Here is a 23413-nt window from a genome sequence, read left to right on the forward strand (position 1 = left end):
AGGCACCTCTTCTTCTTAATATTTGCAACAAGTTTTACATTTGCATGTTTGTTCTCTTCCAGTGAATGATGGATGTGCTCCGAATACTAAGATTATAGATCAGTAAAATTATTTCCAAAAATGACGTGAACACTTCATAAGTGAACTTTTGCTTTAGAAATGTTATGAACAATTAATCAACAAATTTGTTGCATTTTCTTAATTGAAATTCTGTGAAAGTACCTTTTTATGTGTTTCTAGTTATATATTTTATTAAATTAAGTAAATTCCATTGCTGTTTGGAGGGATATTTTTTCTCATCATTTGTTATCAAAATAGCTATGAACAAGTATGATCACATTAAGTAGCACCTGTTAAAATTAAAAATAGGAAAATTTAAACAAAGCCTTATTTATATATTTGATCTATAATTTGCAAAATTATGTAATCAGAACAAGCTTTGATTGCAAAAGTGCGTAGATTATAAAAATTCTGCTGTAATAATATTGGTATTTAATAACAGTAAAAGTCTGACTATCTGGCATTCAACTAACCAAAAAGCTTAAGTAACTGGAATACTTAAGAATTTGATTAATTTTTTCCCCTCTAAAAGATTTAATAAATTAGAGATTTTTACTCTGATTTTAGAGCATGTATACATTGTTGCCAAACATTATGATTTAGAGCTAATAATGGATAGTCATGACGTCGCAACACACTCGTAGGACATTTGTTTTGGTTTTATATAAATTTGACTAATTCTTTATAAGCTGGTTAAATTTTTGTAAAGTTCTATTTCCTCCTTGCATTTTGAAAACATGATTAATATTTGGAACTGCATGAAGTGGACTCTTTTCAGAGTTATATGATCCTGGCATAAAAAAAAGCCACAATGCAAAAACAGGTAAACAATAGTGATTTAATGTGAAAAAATATGAAAGTGATTTAAGTTTTTTATTCTATATCCATAATTCATATTTCTTTATGATCAAACTAAGTAAATAATAAAATGTTCATTTAAGCTTCTGTCAGAATTATTGGTGACATATACACCAACTTTCATGTTTGGTGGAATTTTGCAATTGGATGAGGCCTACAAAATACATCGGCTTTTATAAGACTGAAATGCTTTTTTCTCCCAAAATTTTAATTTTAAATGTAGGCTTTTGATATTCAAGTTGACAATAAATAATTGTTTTTTTAATTTTAGAGAAAAAAAAAATTTCCCTATAATTTGGCTTTTGTAATATGAATTCTCTTTCTTATATGCTCAACTAGCCAGAATTTTGACATATCTGGAAATCAACATTTCTTGAGCTTTATGGATTTACCAAACTTGCAAGAAAATTACTTCTGATTTGCTTGATTGAAAATTACTGGTGATTTTTACCAAACTTGCAAGAAAAGAATAAAAATAAAAATCTGATGCTACTGAAAATATAATTTTGTTATTACAGTACAAAGTCTGAGATCCAGATTTGTCATTACATCAGTGATTCTGGATTTTATATCAGCTCAAATCTAGTAAGATGACATAGAAATTATAAAATTAAAAATATGAAATAGTTTTTAATCACACAAAAAAAGTTCAGTATTTTATTTCTTTGTTTTATCAACATCAATATTAGTTGTTTAAACTACTTCATATAATTTGTGTTATGATTTAGCCCACCTGATTGACATTGAGATCAGATCAGGTCTCTGAAATCAGAGTAATCCCACGAAATTCATCATGGCAAGGAGTCAAGATTGTGCATGTCAGTGGCAAGAGTCTTGGGCGTGCCATACAGGTGACAGTATAATTGTGCCCAGTTCTGCCTCCAGTTTTGATGGATCCAAGCATCTCCCAACCCTCTTTCTCTTCCACCAACCTCTTGAAAGGACTTCGGCTCACTGCATATTTAGAGTACCCCATGCCACAGAGACATACATTTACAAACATCCATGCCCTCTCTGAGGTTTGAACCCAGGCCCTTCGATATGGCAGTTAGCATCGCTAATCACTATCCTGGTCAGGTAGCGCTTATAATTTCATGTTCAGTAACGAAGTTCCATTGTTTAAGTCCTGTAATTTCTGGGTCAAGAATTCCCACTAAATTGTCAGTTGAAATCTTTTGTTCTCAGCAACCGTTTTTGTCACTTTCTTCTTTATCAATAACAATATGTTCTGCATTTAGCACTATGTTACAGATTTCGAATAGTGTCTCATTTTAGCATATCTTATTGCTTAACTATTGTCCTCTATGCACTGTTGGTGGTGTATCAGAAGATTGGCGTTTCAAGACATGTTGTTCTGCTTATTTCCTGCACTTGCTTATCTGAGTTCCAAATGAATAAATTTCAGCTCACACTTAAGGCCTATCTGAATAGCAAATCAGTGATTTTTAATTCAAACAGCATTAAATGTAATATCTAATCTTTTCGCCTAAGAATGTCATTTACAAAATCTCTTCCTGCGTATAGAGAGAGATTTCTTTTCTGTTTCTTCTTGCCAACACACTTAACACTTTGTGGTACAGTTGGTTGAAGTCGGTAATTGTTGCCAAGGTTAAGTTCAACGTAAGATTTACCATGCTGTTTGGTATTCAGTTACTAATATTGAAAAACAAAAAGTTTTAGACTTTGAGTCATTTTTCAAGCTTTTATGACTTCATAGTCATGGGCTGATGAAAGTAAAAAGTAATAAAAAATTATTGCTAGTTTGGCATCTGGGATATTAGTCATGCATGTCATTTACAAAATCACTTTACTACGTATGGAAAGAAATTTCTCTTCAGTTTCTTCTTTTCAACATACTCAGCACTTTGTGGTGCAGTTGGTTGAAGTGTATAATCGCTGCCAAGCATAAGATCAGTGTAAGATTTACCATCCTGTTTGGTATTCAGTTGCTAATATTGGGAAAAAAAATGTTTTAGACATTGTGAGTCATTTTTCAAGCTGCTGTGAGTTAATAGTCATGTGCTGATGAAAGTAAAAAGTAAAAAAAAAATATTGCCAGGTTGGCATCTGGGATTATTAGTCATGCAGGTGTAAAATTAGTGATAAACTTTTGTAGAATGTTTCAACTTGAGGCGTATGTCATGTAAAAAGGTATTATAGAGCTAACCAATTATTCATTGTATAGGAATAATAAATGATTGTGTTTTCTTAGCATGAAAGTGTTTTATTTAGTGCTGAACTGAAATTAAAAATCAGAAACCTTTCAGTTACTTTATTACAAAAAAATATCTAATGTGCATGTGTAATGCATTAAGCATATACTCAAACGACACACTACATTCAGAATCTTTTTCCTTTCTCCTTTTTTGAAAAATGATTTCTTAAAAATTGTTGGAGGTCCAGATATTAGATCATTAGAGCCTTTCAGATACTACGCATCTGGATTTCAGGTACTGGGCATCCAGAAATTCCTTTTAAATTTCTCTTTGCATGTGTAATGTATATATTATTTTATATAGGAAAAAATGGTATTTTCTCTTTTTTTCACCATAATGTAATAAACATATTGTTTGAGTAAATACTGATTTTATAAACTTTAATTTTTCATTTACAGGCTATGCATCACTATGAACAAGCAGCAGATTATTTTAGAGGTGAAGAATCAAACAGGTAATAAGAAAAATTTTCTTATATCAAATTCATGGATAAATAACCATGGTATATCATAAATGCAATGATTAGTATATCAAAATTGCCAACTCTCCCAGTTTTACTGAGAGATTCTGTTCTATTTTACATGCTGACCCATGAATGCAGGCTACAACTGATTCACATGCCCTCCATGGAGCATAATATATTGAATAGCATAGAGAGGAATCCGAGTATTAGCATACATACCATTGCTACTGCCAGGAGAATCTCAGAATAGTTTATGTCATGTTTTGCGAGCCAAATTCTTGAACCATATCATCTTTAAAGGGTATAGCCATTGCTCCCTGCAGATCATCCTACACATGTGCATTTTCTGCAAGGATATCGCCACCATTGTCCCCAAGATGCTCATTTCCCATGTTATGCTTTATTTACCGGTGAAGTGTATTTCATGGTAGATGGTGTGTCTAACACAGGGCACATTTATGGAATCGTGTGAAAATCCATAGAGTGAGACCTCATGATGCCCAACATCACATCTCAGTGAATGTTTGGGCTGGTTTGGTTGGCGACTGCATAGTTAGCCCTTACCTGTCGCCATCACCTATGACATCGGCAAATTATCTCATCCTTTTGAAAGATATTATACCAGGCTTATATCACATTGTGCCACAAAATTGGACATGCAACAGGCACACCAGCGGCCGAGCGGTAAAGTCGCTGAACACTGGTAGTTCGGTCCGAGGTTCGAATTATGCGAACGGGCTGGCTGCATGGGCGTTTTCGTAGTTTTCCCCATGTGTAACGTGTATATGAGCCAGTTTCCATTAGAAAGTCCTCCACGAAGGCATCCCTTCTCTTAGGCAGGTAGCCCTCGAGGCTTTGCCATAATCACACACACACACACACACACACACACACACACACACACACTGGACATGCAACATGTCGTTTCAGCATGATGCACTAGCTCCCCATTATGTAAGCTATGTTCGGAGATATTTTAGTGTGTCATTTGGTCAGCTATCAGTTAGGCATGGTGGACTGGTTGCCTGGTCCCCCCCTTTTTTTTTGAACATCCTAGATTTCTTTCTGTGGGGGGGGGCACATAAAACTTTGTATAGGAAACACCTGTTAAGTCTGAAATGGATCTGGTTGCAAGAATCGATATCCAAGCAAATCCAAGTGATTTGGTTGTGTCGGACAATCCAGGGTCCATTGGTTATAATAGTAGGAACATTGGAATATTTTTGGTAACATATCGAAATGGTACCATTTATTTACTACAGCATATGCTATATTTATGAGCAATAAATACTTCTGATAATCTCTTTTGTGTCCTTTCATTTTTTATACACTCTGTGCTGTACCTCCACTTAAAGTGCGGTAAAAGTTCGATCATCCAGAAAGCTTAAAAACGCCAAATTTTTTATATGCAAAAATTTGAAATGATTGAATGTAAAAATGCAGATCATGTTAGAAAAGCAAAATAAATAGAGAGGAACCTTGGTCTAAAATTATAAAGAGTAATTTTTTTGTTAATATAATTATTTGTTAATATTAAACACTTACATTTAAATTATGTAAGATTCTGGGAAGAGAAAAGGTCATTCCAGGCATAACCATCATAGTAAAACATATTCTGTTGTGAAATTCCAATGACCATGAAATGTGGCAGTGATCTTGCTGCCAATCTCAAAGATATATGGTATATGGATTCTTATTTCCTCAATGATTATTTGTAAATTAAAATATTTGTTTTAATAACATATTAGTAATTTTAGTGATACTTCTGGAGTAATGAAATGAAAATTTCTAATTAAATATACAGTTTACAAGAAGTATTTTTAATTATTCAGCTTTTAATATTTGTGGATTTTAAGTTAAATGTAATTAATTTAATTTTTAAGTAAATTAAATATAATTAAATTAAATACATTTAACTGTTAATTAAAAATTAACCCACAGTTAATTAAAAAACATGCCTTGCATGTTCATAGAAATATCACTCATGCTGTGATTACTGATAAGTTTTGCTGTAGGTTGGAGTTTATGGTTATATCGAAAAACACCCAGTTTTTCATTACCTCTCCCATTCTTATGATAGATCACCAAAATTATTTGTTTTTAATTCTTAACCTCTATTAAGGGAAATGCTTCCAAGTGATAAGAAATGTATTGAATTAATGAAATTCAATTTTTGCTATTTCTGTTGCTGTATTCTTAGTGATTTTTTTGCATAATTTTTCGTTTTCAATATTATTTGATCAAATTTGTTGTTAATCTATTGTAGACATTTGTAGAGTTTTTATGAAGATATAATCAATGTTTAATTTGTATTTAATTTTGTTTTATATCAATAAATAGTACATTACTACATCTCTCTGAGCAGTTTTATGCAAATTAATTTACTGTTAACTTAACAATTGTTAATTTTATTTTCATCATATTTAAAAGCACTTTGATACTGAAAAACTTGTCTTCTTTACTTGGGAATTTAATGGTGCAAAGGTGAAAGAAAATTTAAAAATGAAATTAGCCGAAGGAAAAAAATTCAGAATATTTAACTAAATGGTAGTAATCATGAGTAGTTCAATGACTCAAATCATGCATTATAATTTAAGTCAGTTTTTAATTCTTTGGAAATTGATCATGTATTATGAAAACCTTCTGAAAAGTCATGATTTCTACTCTTTGAAGTGGGTTATAAAGAGTTCTCATTCTGCTGGAAATTTACAAAAAGTCAACTAAAATATGTATCTTTTTCAAAAACATCAGGAAAAATATGAAGTTATAGCAAAAAATCAGAAATTAAAATGTACAGATGCACGCTGTCAAACAATAAGTAAAAAATTAATACATGTTTTAAATTGTACACAGTAAGCAAAAATTGTACGTCTTAAACAGACAGCAAATTACCATACACTTGTTTTTCTTGTGAAAAGTATTTTTAACTCGCCTTGTTCTCTGACTCTATTTTATCAACCCATAGTTTGCTTCTCTATTTTCTGTCTGTTTTGAGAAATTTAAGTATTTTATTTCTCCCCCTTTTAGATGGGTTATTTTGTTATTCAGAAATAATTAGGGTAATTAAGAAATCATGGGACATTGTGGTTTAACATTATAATAAATAATTCTGATAATTTATACATGTTTTTCAATCCAAAGTAATTTTAGATTTCTCTTTTAATTTTAAAGCACCAAAAGTGTTATACTTATTATGATGATATATTATTATAAATTCCTTTTGCAGAATGAAAATTTTTTTGAGAATTTGGTAATTTTTAAAACCTTACCTACTTTTCTAAATGGGTTAGATGCTTATTTGATATATTCTTTCGTGTGCTGTGCGATAATGAGTAAGATAAATTTTTATATTCTTCCATTGTACAAGGTATCTGTGGAAAAAGACTTAATCAAAATATTTTATTTTTTAAAAAGCAGAAAATACAAGTAATTTTGTATGAAAGAAAAAATTCAAAATAATTATAGAAATTGCATAAAATAAAAAGTGTAAATTTAGTGATATGGCACACTTTACCAGAAGTTGCCACACTTTATTGCTTCTTTCACTTGCTAAAACCTTGCAATAGCTTTTGAAAAAAGGTTAAAGGTTAAATTTTCTTAAAAGTGTCCTGTTTATGAGGATTGTCATTAAATCAGAGGTATGTTACACCAGTCTTAGAAAATCATTGTGGAAATATTTTCTTCAATTTGAACATTTGCTCAGTGCCCCTAATAGCGATTGTCTCCATAATGACTTTAGCTATCTTTTTATTATTATAAATTTTATTATGAAGTTTTCCTCTTAAAGGCCTTATGTCTCAAAAATCATTATTTTTATTTTATTTTAATATGAAATTTAATTGTTTTTATCCTTCTTTTCTTTTCTGGACATGGGCATGTTTCATGCCATTGGATTAGAAGCATTAAAAATCACTTTTAATTTTTCATGATTGAATGCTTCACATTTTATTTTATAATTTTGCTGCAGTAATCTGTTTTAAAGAGACACTGCAATGCAGTTCGGTGATTTTTCCTGTACTAATTTGTGAAATTTTTATTTTAAAGAAACAAAATTAACTAGGTATTCTGAGGTAGAGAAAAAATTAAGAAAGTGCTCCCATGAGCCCACTATAGCTCAACCCTTAATATAGCTATATTTTGTCATTGTATTAGAATAAAAGATTAAAATACTGTTTTAAAGAATGTATTATTTATTATGTTATAAAATATACCTATGCAGAAAAAAATTTCCCTTACAATTACATGTGCATGGTAACTCCAAGATATCATGTTCTCTGTGAATAATTTTCTGGATAATATGTAAGACTTTCTTGTACTGTTACATGAAAGTTATCACCCAACACACACATAATGTAGCAAACACTTGTCTTTCAAATTCATAAAAACAACTTTTTTTTGGTTGGAGGAATTAAAAGTGTTGCCTTTGAGCATTGCCATCTAACCATAGTGAACTCAAGATGCACATAGTCCTGGTTATTGCATGAGTCGCATCCACTATGCTTAAATATGTATGGGTTGAAGTTGACTGCAGACTGGACATATGTTGCTGGAGAAATGAATCTATGATACAGCATTGTTCTCAAATGGACACCCCACAGACCACATACCTACACCAAACATGACCCGTGAATACATTTCCCATAAGTTATTTAGCATTATTTTGTGATTAGCTGCTATGACAAGGATTTGAAGAAAATGTTTAAGATTTCTTCTTAAACATTTTCTTCAATTAATGGCTTAAAAGATTTCATTGTCATTATGAAGAAAACATTTAAGATTTTAATGGCTTAAAAGACTTCATTGTCGTTAAAAACAAATTTGAGCACCACCCAGAAAATCTACAAATGGTCATGATGGTTAATTTATGCTGTGAGATAAACCTACTTCAAAGATTTTAAGGTACAGATTTGATTAACTTGTTTACATACCTGACCAAAAGATAAATTCCCTCGATTATGAATTTTTGCATTAAGAATAATGCACTTTGTTTAAGAGTACATTTGTATTTGAACAGTTTTTTTTTCCTGTTAAAAAAGAAATTAATAAATCCAAGAAAAGAACCTGATTAACTTATGAAAAAAACATTTACAATTCGTGGCAGTAGTAGTTCTAGTAATTTTTTCTCAGGATTCTAAACTTCATTGAAATAGAAATGCATGAAGGTAAACTTGTTTAAGTAGGTAAAAGTTGTATTAAGAAATAAAGAAGCTTATAATTATTTGCATGCAGATATGTATAATTTTTTCTGTATGCTTCAAAGAAAATTTTAGTAAATAAAAGAATGAGAATGGGTTGACATTATTTATTCTCAAGTTTTCTTCCACCTGGAAAGTCTTTCTAATTTGCTTATTTTTAAGGATATATCATTATATCAGGATTATTTGAAATAAACATCAGTCTGAAAATTCAAATTTAACAGTCAGTATGTTTGAATTACTAAGTGTTGCTGACAGAAATTTCTTGCAGATACCAACCTTTAGATTTCAGACAGAAAATAAATGTAAATTTATTGGGAGTTCATGGTGAATGGGGTCATAAATGAGTCCTTTATCATGTAACAGTAATTTATTATAAGAATTAAGTTACACACCAATATTAAATATAATTTTAAGATTTTACAGAGCAGGGGGTCTGCTGCAACCTAACAGGTTTCATCTGGCATTTACTGAAGTTTTGTTCTAACTACTCACCAGAGGGCACCCTACTCTCGTTACTAGAGTGAGTCCACCGTACTTTATAGTATCAATAGTGGTTACAAACTCCCCCTCTAGCTCCACTGATGTTCTGACAGAACTTGAGAGCTTTTCTAATACTGTCTTGTCCCTACTGTAGGTTTTTTTTTTGTTTCCTGGGCAAGGGGACATCTTTTTGAGGCATTGTCTGGAAATCAAGTTCTTGATTAGTAAGCTAATGCAAAGTAACCTTTGACAATCGACTTTTCTTCCTAAATGGAATAATGGGAGAAGTGCATGTGTCTTCAAAAGGCATTAGTGTGGACGTATGGTGTGTCCCTAAGGGTTCTGATAATTTATGAAGGCTTGAAATGACAGGAAATAGGAATAGTGCCATTATCAAGTATGAACCATTACATTTTGGCATGAACTTTGAGGTCTTTTTTCCCCATTTTCTGCATTATGGGATGCAGAGTGACCCAAACTTTATCACCTGGTGAATAAAAACACTTGCCGCCGTGTTTTGTCATATTGCTTTTTATGCTGATCTCGCTTCATTTCGATATGTTCTCGTATGCCCTTTCTAACAGTTGTGAATTGTTTAAGATACAGGGTGATTTCAGGAACAGAGTTATCATTTTTGACTACAGCCTTCACATCGTGTATGATGTCATCAACAGGCTTCAGCTCTTTTCCAAACATTCGGAATGCTGATGTATGGCCTGTAGAGTCACAGTAGGTCGTATCCATTGCAAAATGAATAATTGGGAATTTTAAATGTCAGTTCTTATGCGCATCTCATACAGGGATAGCAAGATGAGGTTTTAGGTCTCTGTTTCTCTGTTCCACAGGATTTGATCAAGGAAAGTAAATTGGTAAAGTTTTGATTGATAATTATTGTAAAAATAACTTTTTTTTTTTTTTTTTTTAAAGAAAGCTTACTTCAAGACGACACTAATAAATTTAATTCTGTTATTGCTGATGATTCTTCGTGGTATACCATGCCACATGAGTACTTCCTTGATGAGGGTTATCGTGCAGTCATGTGCTGCAGCTTGAGCAAGAGGAAGCAATTCAACCCATCACGTAGTATAGTCTTTGACAATGAAGATCCATTATTTTTCAATGTCAGTTTGTGGCAATGGTCCAAACAAGTCTATAGAGATGATCTCAAAGCATTGGGAATAAACAGAGGTTCTTAGCAATCCGGCTGGCTTTTGGTTGGTAGCCATGTAGTAGTTGCTTGGATTCAGGACAGCTTTTAACATAGTCGGATGTATGCTTTTTCGTGCCAGCCCCTTTGTTTTGTAGCATCTGGCTATTCTTTGGAGTCTTCCTTGCTCTCCATAATGTCTGGCTATCAAGTCTTCATGGTGCTTTCGCATGATGGATTCATGCTTGGCAGTTTGGATGACTAACTGGGCCTTTTCTGAATCAGAGTCAGGAACGTATCAGTAGAGAACACCTTGATTCATTAAGAATCCATGTCCAGCCCAGTTGGAATATTGTTCTGTTTTCTGAGTAGATTAGAAATTTTCATCTTTAATTTGAGATTCGCACATGTCTTTTGGACTTCTCGTAGGAATGTCAATTACAGATAATTTGAAATCTCACAAGGGGAACTTCGTGTTCAGAAATTGGGCAGACGGTGTGTCTGCAATGGTGTTTCCCAAGCATGCAGTGAAAGAATCCTTATAGGAAGCATATAAATCAATGACTATATATATAAATTTCCACTTTGCCATTGAATGCTTTCAAAAATTTTCTATTTTGAATTTGAAACTTAAATCTACAACACAGTAAATTGTAAAGAAGTTTTTATGGATAAATTAAAAAAATATATATTTATTGCCTCCCCCCCCCGAATATCAAGAATGCATGTGATTTCATAACTTCCAAATTAAAAAAATTTAAATCTTCTGAACAGTTTAATAATCCTACTTTTTATTCTATGTGGATGTAAAATTATATCTTTTATCTCTGTATTTGAAAATTTCTTCTTATTTTGTTTTTTTCTTATAGTATATGTATTATAACATGTCTAAATTTACATTTATTTGCAGTTCTGCCAATAAATGCATGTTGAGTGTCGCCAAGTATGCAGCTCAATTAGAGCAGTACGAGAAAGCCATTAATATATATGAACAGGTAAATATTTTGTGCATAATAGACATATTCATATTTAAGCAAAAAGTAAAGGAAAGTTATTTTCATTAATGAAAATGTGTACTTTATGTTTCCAGTTATTTAAAATAATGTTTGTGCATATTAAATCTGATAAGTTAAATGGTATTAAAGCTACTGATTTCATTTCTAAAATAAAAATTGCAATATCATTTTAATTTTGTTGTATTTGATGTATTATGTTTGGACCTACCATTTGTACCTTCCTATGATTTGATTTTAATGTTAAAAGGTCCCTATTTTTGCACAAAAATCTCCCCCCCTTTTTTTTCATATTTCAAGGTTGGCAGGCTTATGAATACAACTTAAAAAAAATAATAATAAATAAGGAGAATTCAGTCATTTAAAAATCTTACATTTGCACTTAACCACAACTTAGGAAAATACTATCATTTTTTCATTCTCATTTATCTGGAAGGTATATTTATAAAATTCTGTGTAATTTAACCTGAATTCTTTTCAATTTTAGGTTGGAGAAGCTTCTCTGGCTAGTCCCTTGATGAAATATAGTGCTAAAGAATATTACTTCTGTGCTGTTCTTTTACATATGTGTGTGGATGTTTTAAATGCCCAAGTAAGCAAATATACATAGATAGTTAATCTCGATTTGAAATATATCATGCTATTTTTCAGCTATTTCATATATGCAGAGGTCTCAAAAAATAGTTTTAGGCAATTAAATTATATTTGACTCCTACATATTTTAGTTTCCTACAAAGTGTTTTCCATCAATACATTTCTTTCCAACATTTGTCCACTACTGGAAACATGGAAATGGTTTTAGAATACTTGGCATGGCATGTTATTCAAGGACATAACATATTTTCTTATATCTCATCTACCTCAATAACTTTTTTTATTTGTGATACTAGAAAACGGTGCATTCAGCAAGAACATTTGGTAAGTAGCAGCAAGGAGACACAAGAACCAAGTTGTTCTTCCTTAGCATTAAACAGTCAAGCGTTTTTGTAGAAAAATCGTGATGCTGTTGTTTTGACGATCCTTGATAGCTTCTTGCAGTTTTTCCTTGTTTCTGCTCGTCAATAACTGTGCAAATTTCAGCAATCTTTATTTGACGTATCATAATTTTTATTGATATTGCAATAGTGAGACTTTACCACTCATATGTTTGTGATTTACTCAAATCATCACATTTAAAGGTTTGACAAAGTGTAATAACAGTTTTGGCTGCAGTCTCTTTAACAAAAAACAAAACTATATATGTGTGTGTGATATTTCGGCATCAAAGTTCAGGCATGGTTTTTTTCAGAGTGGTAAGGCTAATCCAAATGAAGAGGCAAGTTGATTTAGTTTTTAATGGTACGTCTTTATTCCATAGCTTTTATTCAATTAATAATGTAGATCATTTATTTGTTACTAAATAAGAGTATTTAAACTTTAATGTGTCATAACTTATTCTAGCAAAGAGAGCAAGCGCAGTAGCATAGACTAAAGGCACAGAGAGAGGAAAACTTCTGAAGCAAAATGGCGCACATTCGTTATTTATAGTAGAGGTTATGTAATAGGCTAGCAAATTCTAGAAGGTACTGGTCTAGGGGGAAGATCCTGAATTGCAGAAAGTTAATTAAAAGTTGCGTGTTTGCGAAAAGCAAAGCCATCGTATTTTTTTATATTTTACATCCCCCTCTCAAAACAAGAGATCGAGTGAGCAAAGCATTAGTAGATTAGCGAAGCAGAAAGTAGGAGGAAAGACATAAAGAAACAAAAATGTAAAAGATTAAATAAGCAGTGTAAATTAATTTCCCTTCTCTATTCTAAAAATAGTAACCTCTCTCTGCACTGCGTCATTTTCGAGACTATTTTATGTCATATGTTTCTTACATAATTATGATGATGTAAATGGAACTTAAACTCAACCAGCCAATAATAATTTTACAGCAATATTAACCATCAAATCAAAATGCTTTGAAAACCAAAACTAACTCAGTCTGACTTGAGATTTCATCCTGAACATTACGCACTTGCTTTCCACGCCTAGCTACACTGCTGTCTGTCTGGTGCTGCTTTCTTGCTACAAAGTTATCGAAAATATAAGCCTTTTGGAACAGGCACATTTAATGTGCCGACTTGTGTGTAACCCCAACATGTTGCTAAAGATATAACTGAAGGTTTAATCTGCCTTCGCCATCCAAATTCCTGCTCCTGAATTTATTACACCTGAGTTGACAGGATACATGTCCTGTGCGTTGGAATTCCAGTGGAAATGCCATCGCAGTGTCTACAATAACCAACCATATCTTCAAACTTCCATATGTAACGGAAATTCATAATGCATATCGAGTATCTGCTAGTCCAAAAGTGCTAATGTCAGTGAAAACAAAGTGTGCAGCCATCTCTTAAATTTTTAGGGGGGAAAAAGTGTTTTACATCATCAAAGTGTGCCTTTGCTTCACAGAAATCTTATCATCGAAATTATGGCTACGATTGTGAAAGCGAATTAGTTAATTAATGCCTTCATGTTCTAATCTTCAAGATATTTATGGGTTCGTCAATCTATGTGCGCATGTGATTTAATAAGTCCAACATAATTCAACAGCAATATAAAAAATGTGGGAAAAAAATCGAATAATAGATTTGCTGCAAGTGCTTAAAAATGAAATCTAGAGCCAGCCTTCTATTCAATTCAAATTAATTCAGCATTTGTTTGCAGTAAAATAACAAATGTTTTCCGAGTGCTGACGTTTCAAATCATTCCAGTGCTTTCAAGGTCATCGAACTGCATATCTTAATATGGCTCTAATGCGAATAAATTAGGATTAGATTTACACTTGAAGTAGGTGGCAGAAAGTTGTTTTCGCTTCTGCTTTTGCATATTTAAATCTCCATTGGGAACTGATATTTTTTTAATAAATTGGACATTAAAATGTAATTTAATGATATTAGAAATTTGAATTCTAATAATTTAGAAAAGTAAATAAGTAATTAGATTTTTAGGGAAGGCTATTAAGATAAAGATAAGTTTTTTATATTTTTAAAATTTTGTTGAAAATTTTGAATACGAATTTTATAATTATTCTAAAAATGATGTAGATGTAAAAAATAAGTGATATTAGTACAGGTAAGTAATATGAAATTATGGTAAATGCACGTAAAAATTTATGGGTGATTGTGTGTTAAGTATGCAGTATGTTAACCCTTTAACGGTTTGACCTGGATTTTTTCGTTCTTTTATGCAAGCTCCTCCAATTCCTACGATTTCTCCCGTAATATTGTCATTTTAAATATCTCCTTGAAAACGGACTGACCCGTCTTTTTGTTAGACTTAAAAGAAACGTCAAAAATGGATACCCCGGATTTTTGTCTCACTTTCACCCCCAAGTGTCTAAGGGGACAAGCATCCCTCCAACCCTGATGACAATAGTTAATGAATGACCCTCAATAGCACGGGAAGTTTTACGATCAAGAACTCTTCTTGATGATGTACGATAACGGCGACCTTACACTGGTTCTAAAGTAATAAGAAATTTGTTACCAGTTAGAAAGTTAATGAAAGAGGAAATAAGAATTTCTGTTTTAGACGTTGTTTAAGAAATAATAATAATAAAAATAATAATACAAAAAGGAGATTTTTTATAAAATAAGCTTTTGTTTATAACTCAAATAATTAATAAATTAAAAAAAGAAAAGTAATTTTGGTATTGGAAGGAATTCAGGAATGTATGTATGCACGTCGTGCATAAGTCTGTGTATTTATATGTGTGTAAGCACATGTGTACGTTCATATGTATATATATGCACATACATGAACACATACATCCGTATATACATGCACACATACATATATTTTTTAATCCGATCCCGATAACAGAAGAGTACCGTAATTTATTATATAGATTAATAGGAATAAGAGATTAAATAATATTCTTTACAAAATTCATTTACAAATTTATATCATGAATAATAAAAAAAAAAGTCGCACACTATATATATTTTTGACATTGGAAATCGACTGTTTGATTTCGTTATTTAAGTGTCTGCACTTTTATAATCCTTGATATAAATTGCACATAAATATTGTAAAGATGTTTAATTAATCTCTTGTTCCCATTAAAATATGCCATAAATTATTTTTGCCTTTGGCTTATTAAGAATTTTATAAGTTTTGAATAAAAGCTTATGTTATAAAACTTTTAAAATTTTTATCTTCTTAATCTTAATAACTCATTTTCAATGAAAATTTTCAATTGAAAAATCATTTTTCAAAAATGAGTAAAAATTTTTTTACTTCCACTAAAGTAAATGAATATCAATGAATAATATTTCTTTTTTTTTTTTTTTTACTTCCAATAAATGCCTCAAATAATCGAAAACATTTTCTGACTTTTCACTCAGAAATCAGAAGTTATGTTAAAAATATCATACAAATTTCAATAAAAAGAATATTTTACATCAGTGCAAACGTTGAAGTTTTACTTTTGTAGTTTGTCTTGCAAATGAAATATCTGCAAAAATCGTGTCAATATTAAATTTAAAAAAAAAATAAAATTTTAAAATTTTAAATTAAAAAAAATTTAATGGAATTTTATAAAATTTGTTTTACCATATTGTATTATCATCTGCAATCAATATGTTTACAAAATTTGAACTTGATAGCTTATCAGGAAGTAATATAAAAATCTTCTGTTCATAGCCCCAAATCGACCTTCTGTTCATAGCCCCAAATATCACGAGTTAACTAAATATGTGCTACTTCTTTGCAGAAATATTATGCTGTTTGAAAGAGGTCATCAGAAGAAATTTCGCATATTTTTAATTATTTATATAACTACTTATACTTCGTGCATTTTGCAGCAATTCTTTCATTTAAAACATTTTTTTGCCTCTCCCACACTTAATGATCTTATCACCATTCTGATGAATCTCGAAGGCTCTGAAAAACCAAACTTTGAGTAGGTTCTCATAAATTTAACTTGATAAATACTATAAAAATACAACTGTTCTTATATGAGTAGAATTTATCGCCCGATGGAAAGGTTTTGCTAGATTCCTTTAGTAATCGGTAAAGTTTTATATTGATTTTAGGTTCTTTTTTCTTAATTTTCAGTTGTTGTTGCCCTACCACAACCTTTCGAGAGGACTTTCGGCTCACTGCACATTTAAAGTGCTCCATGTTGCACGGACACTATACATTTACAAACATTCATCCTTCTCTGGGATTCGAGCCGGACCCTTCGATACGGCAGTCAGCGACGCTAACCACTATACCAGCTGGGCTGCAATTTTCAGTTGTTCGTGAGTCCACTAAAAAGCTCTGCTGCTTAAAATGTCAAGTGCTTAAAAATATTTGCAGTCTAAAGCAAATTCGATATTTACATGTTTTTACCTTAATATTTCTTTACAAAGATAGAATGATAGCTGTCAATACAGACGGGTTTAATGTATTTGGATTACGGCAAAGCACACAATTGTTTATCTGCTCAAGAGGAAGGAAACTTTCTAAAAGGATCTGACTTATATTCTCGTTGCACTTGTAAAAAAAACCAATAAAACTTCGATGCAACCAGCTCGTTGGCCAGGATTTGAACCTGTGTCAAGCTAGCTGTGCTTAGCGATTTTAGATGCTCTGCCACTGGGGATCCGGAGTCTTATTTAAAATCTTGTTTTGAAATCTTCTACCCTAATTTAGTGTGATAGTTGTAGTATAAGGGTTAGGGTTATTTCAATATAACAAATCATACGAGAGATATGGGCCTTCGTGGAGCCCTTTCAGTGGGAAACTGGGTTACACATGTAGAAAACCGCGAAAAGCAAACAGGCAGGAATCCCGTCTCTGAGAAACGGAACTGATCATTTTCCTTTAATTTGAAATCTAAAACAAATAAAATAGAAAACAGTGCTTTTTGGAGGAGCTGTATTCAGTATTATAAAATTCCATTAAATTTATTTAAAATAAGCTGCAAGCTTTAAGTACAGTTTTTGTATAAGCAAATAGTAGTTTGCCTATGCTAACTGCCCCAGTGGATTGGCTGCCTCACTGTCGGTGGAAAAAAAGAAAGTATCCAGTGCCAGTTACAAATTGTACAGCTGTTTAATAGCATTTGAACTATATCATTAACGTTGCATATTGCTGAAATGTACTTGTTCTTTAAAGTCCTTGATCTGTTCTAAAAATAGTACCGCAGAAGTTTCAAAAATGAAGTACAATTTAAAACTACTTAACATTTCTATGCATATAAAAATGTAAAACTGTTTAAAATGCATATCGTTTAATGCTTCCTGTTTTATTTGGAATAATATTTCAAAAATAAAACTTGTGTTGGTTACAACCCAAGCAATACGTAACGAAATAAAGAGCCGTAGTTTGATAATGCTAGGATTGCAATAATTACAAATTACTTAGTGCAGTTGACATTTTGCTTATTTTTGGGTGTTCTATATATTTCTATTTCTTCAAAAATCAAATCTTAGCAGTTACTTTTATTGTTACCATTTTATTAATTGTTTTACTAACTTTACTTATTTTTACAAAGGAATTTGTTGCAGTTCAGACTTTATTTAAGCCAAGTTATTAGATTCCTCTAATAGTGTTGTTGTTCCCAGTCTTTCTGTGTTTGAACCTACTAGCAGATCAGGCAAATGAATTTTATTGTGGCAAGAAGTGCTACTGATTTTGACATTGATATAAGCAGCTTATAGGTAACAGCTGGAATTTTCAGAGACCTACCCCAGCTTTAAAAGGAAATCTTTGGGAAATGGTTGCATGTGTCTGCTACCATTAATTTCTCAAAAGAGCTTTCAGATCAGCTGTACTTTAAACAGTCACATGCTGCAAAAGCACTGACCACTCATAAAGATCCATATTTTCTGTATTTAAATTCAGGCCCAAGGCTATGGATGCTGGCTCCTTTAGCACCATGTAAGAGAATGAGAATTGCTTTAAACAAAATTTAGCCTAGGATTGATGCTGATTTTTAAACAAAAGTTTACGTGCATTTCAAGATATTGTTGATGTGCCGTAGTTTAATCAGTTGCAAAATGTTACTGTGTTTAGTTGAACTTTCAAATACTCCTTTTGTAACAGATTATCGTGATGTGATGGATGAAAAATGGTTTTGGATGAAGAATAGAAGAAAATTTAGATGTGTCTTACATCTAAATTTTGATTTAAATGAAATGAATCATTTAAAAACAGTAGTTTCAAACTGGCAAACTTTTGTACATGCAAAATATAGTCAGTAGTGCTAGAATATGCAATTAAGGAGATTGTACACTGTTATTAAATATATGAAATTTTATTCTAATTATAATAAAAGAAATACAAATAAATATTGACTGAAATTAAAAATTTCATCTCCCCAAAAAGATGAGACTTTTTTTTGTGAGAAAAAAAAGCTTATCAATGCAGTTGACAATAAAAAATTCCACATGTGATTGGAAAAAATCCAGGCATAGGAGACTGGTTAAGATGCATATTTTTTGTATTTATCATGGTAATAAGTAAGATAAAATTTTGTACTGTTTCCAGTTAGTCTCTTGTACACAGTGCATTTTGTAGTAAACATTTACAAATATTCACTTACTCATGCTTAATTTGATAAATAGCTCATTATGTTTAGTTAGGAAAATTATTTCACTTGTTAATGGAAGATCAAAGGAATTAAAATTAAAATTTATGTGGGAATCCTGACATTGGTGTAGTATTGAGTGTTTTTATTTGACCTTGTAAAACTTGTTTCACAAATGCACTCTTTTCTTGCTATAGTACTTGAATTTGAATTTAATCGTAAATATGTCAGTTTAATTTTGTGCATCTGTAATGATTGTATAAATATATATATTTTTTTCTTATCAAGCATGCGATTAAAAAGTATGAAGAACTGTGCCCTTCTTTTCATGATTCTAGAGAGTGTAAATTTGTGATGGTAAGTTTTTTTTGGTTATGTACCTAAGATTTTATTATGTGAAATGTTATATTATTATGTGTTATGTTGTTATCTGTTTGGCTGTTTAATGTGAGATTTTGTTCCAAAAGAATAACTCTTGATTAATTAGGATACTACGAGAGTTGGGGGCAAAAGTCATGGCAACTATTTTTTTCTTGTAGATATGTGAACGGATCACAAAACGTGTATGTGTCCTGTGGAAGTTCTGCAGGCATAGTGTGTATGCAGAACAACAGATGGCTCTGAAATAGCGAGGGCTCTGAAATCAGTCAGTTAGTGAGTGTTGTGTGAGATGGAAGTAACTCGTGTTGAGCAGTGTGCTTACATCAAAATAGTCGTTCTTCAAGGAAGAAATGAGATGGAATGTCACAGTGAATTAGTAGAAGCTCTTAGGAATAATGCCCTATCATATCATACAGTAGCACGGTGGGTAGGAAAGTTTCAGTAAGGACGTGTGTCAACCAGCGATGAGCAACGTTCGGGATGACCGGTGAGTGTGCGAACCGACGTAGCACGTGCCGTCATCGACCACCTCATGGATGAAGACAGATGATGGATGTTAGAGAGGGCAAGTGGCATCGCACCATACAGGATATTGTGTAATGAGCTACAGCTATGCAAAATAGCTTTGCGGTGAGTACCGCATGCACTGACGGAAGTTCAAAGGTGGGTGCGCTATGCAATATACTCTGACCACTTTGCACACTGGCAACAGGACGGCGATCAATTCTTGTCACGAATAGTTGCCATCTATGAATTTTGGGCCAGGGCATACGAACCAGAACTGAAACGTCAGTCCGCGGAATGGCAACATCCTAGATCACCAAGGCAGCAGAAGGTCCTTCAGAATCCTTCCCCAGTCAAATTGATGGTGATCATCGCATATGACGTCAGGGTTATGTTTGCCACTTTGTTCCTCATGGCAGAACAGTGACCACACAGTACTACAGGAACTTCCTGGTGCAACAGGTACGCGTTCAGGATAAATATCCGGATCTTGTGGACAGTGCAATAATTCTGCACGACAATGCAAGACTGCATAAAGTGTACGGCAGCTATTCCGACGTTGGGGATGGGAAGAATTGGAGCACCCACCGTACTGTTGTGCCTTTCACCCTGTGACTTCTTATTCCCAAGATTAAGGAACCAATACGTGGTAGGCAGTTTGCAACACGAGAGGACATTGCTAATGCTGTGCGCCAACAGATGGCCCGATTCACACATGGTGCAGCAAATGCTGAGGCTGATGGTATTCAGCGCCTCCCACATCGTTGGCAGCATGTGGTGACAGTAGCAGGAGACTATATTGAGGGTCTTTAGGCCCACGTTTGTCATGTCACCTTTAAGTGTATTGTGTTATCATTCTTTTGCATGCTGAAGGCCATATTGCCCTGTATACTACCATAATAAATTCGTGTGTTACGATGTTTCAGTGCTATTCATTGTCCACACATGTAGTTAAAACCTTGTCCATTCGTCTGTATATGTCACATTTTCCAACCGGACTGGTATCTTCAAGAAAAAAAATAGTTGCCATGACTTTTGCCCCAACCTACGTATAAAGAATGGTTACGATGATTAATTCAAAATCACGGATAATTCAAGTTGGAAGGAATGAAAGAAAATTAGCCCAAAATATAATAAATGGGGAAAAACTGTACAATTTATTTTTATTTTCAAGCAATTTCATCTGAGGAATAAGCTTATTTGATTCAAATCAAATTGATATTCAGAACTAAAAGGACACACTGTAAATAATGGAAGAATAAACATAATTAGAAATTAAACTAAATTATAAATACTATTAAAGAATAATATTTTCAAGAGACTTGAAAAATGTCATTGGAATCAAATTGGATTTCAGTGGCATTGAATTCAAACTTGGGTAAACAAAGGTTTTTATTTTTTAACAGAATACTTGTGGTAAACAACATCCATCATCACTGCTGTTACTTATTGCTTTTTCTTTTCCTTTTTGTATTATCTGTACGTAGTTTTGCTTTATGCTGAAGGTTTGTGATAGTAATTTTTTCATCAAGCTTTAAAAAGCAAACTGAAAATTTTTAGGGAACCAGGTTTGTCTGCCACACAGTGAAATGTGATTTGACCCTACATGTTTCTGGGAATGTTTTTTTTAAGTAAACTTTGAAATTTGTGCAATAAATAAAATAATCAAGAGAAGAATGGTACTGGTTCTATGTGCAAAGGAAATACATGTGTCAAAAATGGGGGGGGGGGAATCATAAAATTTATAAACTGATGAAATTTTTAAATTTTATCAAATTTAATTTTTTATGTAAATAAAATTAATTAGTATCTGTAACTTCTACTTGGATCCTCTGATTTGTTCTTATTTTTATTTTTATACTCTTCCAATATGTAACTGCTGAGACTCTTGGTTTTTTATAACTTTTCCCAGTTTTAATTTTTAGCCTCTAAGGAGGTTCTTTGCAATAAATGAAATCTATTGAATTAGAAACTTAAATCTTGCAAATTTCATTTTTTCCTAGTGATTTTTAGTGTAATTTTTCTTATTTAATTTTGTTGGTTCTAAATTGTCTTTAATGTACTTTAGACATTTGTAGAACTTTATGTAAAGGTTCAACCAGTGTTTGGTAAGTTAATCTTTGTAGTTAATTTTGTTTTACGTTGGTGTAAGGTACAAATCATTTTCTCACCTAACAGAGAAATCCACAGCTTGATTCTTAACTTCCCTTTCTCGTATCTTGTCAGCATAGTTTGTGATATATTGGCCAAACTAAAAGACTATTAAAGTTTCACATCAAGAAGCACAAATCTTACATCCAAAAAAGCAGAAATAAACAAATCTTTGATAGCTAATCATAGTTAAAATTTAACCACAATTTTGAATTTGGGTCTGCAAAAACTATCCAGGACGCTTCTTCAGTTGGTGAACTGGATTTCTTTGAAGTATTTTACATTCACAAAAATTTATGTTTTTTTAGTTATTTAGTTCCAATCTAGTCCTCCATAATACTTTCAAATGCTATTAACTTAATATTTTATGTTGTTACTATTTCTGTGGACAGATGGCAATACCTTTTCATTGGCTTTACTTTGCTTTTACTATAAATATGGCTGTGACTCCTTCCTGCGTTGCAGAATTTCTTTGCTGCTGATGAAGAAGGATTTTTACCTGTTGCGCTTGGAATTGATAGAGTTGTGATTAAAATTAACAGTTGTTGCTTTGTCTAATTGTATGTTCATTCTTTCCTTTCTCTGCACTTTCTCATTATAAAAATGTAAGAAAATTATGACATGAAATTAGCCAAAAAACGTCAAATTTAGAATATCTAATTAAATATTAATGTATTTTTCATTAGACTCATATAGAATCAATAATTGAATAATACAAATTCCTTAAGTCAGTTTGAAGTTTTTTGGAAAGGGTGCTACTGCACCACTCAAGAACCTTTTGGCTTTTCATATTTCAATGCTTTCAACTATAGGATTTGGTGTAGAAAAGATAATAAAGTTTTACCAATTTCGAATTACTGTTAGTGGTTTGGTGAATTTGGAATGACTGATTTGAAGTTATGTTGGAAACAATCACTGAAAGCACAAAAAAAGATATCATCACTGATGTCATAAAAGAAACCTGCTTGGTAAGCATGTGATTGTAAACTGCATTAGTCCTTTGGCTATTATCAGAATAAATAATGGACTGTCGAGTTAAATATTTCATTATGAGTTCAATTCAGTATGTTCTGCGGCAGAAAGTATCAGCAGATCAGTTAGACCACATACGGACAGTGAATGCATTATTCATCTGCTAGTTCATGAATTTTCATGCAGATGGCACTTCATTGGGAAATGCATCATGTGCACATTGACAACAATCTTTTCCAGATGCTCTTCTTAGGCAAACTGTATCTAAATTTCATACTGTCCTCTAAATGTCCTCTTCCTGCTCGAATGTATTGTTTGAGGTGATGCAGGAAGGCTCCTATGGCATGTAGAAGTTTTGGAATGTGCTTGCCATTGTGCTGTGCTGTTGGAATGAAATTGTACCCTCCAACTGTTTTGCCCAAGTTC

General features: G+C 32.2%; 1 protein-coding gene across 1 annotated transcript in view; it reads left to right on the forward strand.

Moving 5' to 3' along the window:
- The window catches only part of LOC118197430 (alpha-soluble NSF attachment protein-like), a 54113-nt gene that overhangs the window by 21550 nt on the left and 9150 nt on the right, over positions 1-23413 (forward strand). The window contains exons 6-9 of the mRNA XM_035368944.2: positions 3533-3588; positions 11333-11417; positions 11923-12027; positions 19268-19336. Of these exons, the coding sequence (XP_035224835.1) occupies positions 3533-3588; positions 11333-11417; positions 11923-12027; positions 19268-19336 (315 nt within the window). The remainder of the gene's footprint in view (positions 1-3532; positions 3589-11332; positions 11418-11922; positions 12028-19267; positions 19337-23413) is intronic.

This window comes from Stegodyphus dumicola, chromosome 5 (assembly GCF_044657685.1).
Source record: "Stegodyphus dumicola isolate Sdum_Otavi_A_Nest chromosome 5, ASM4465768v1".
In the NCBI taxonomy this organism is placed as follows: domain Eukaryota; kingdom Metazoa; phylum Arthropoda; class Arachnida; order Araneae; family Eresidae; genus Stegodyphus; species Stegodyphus dumicola.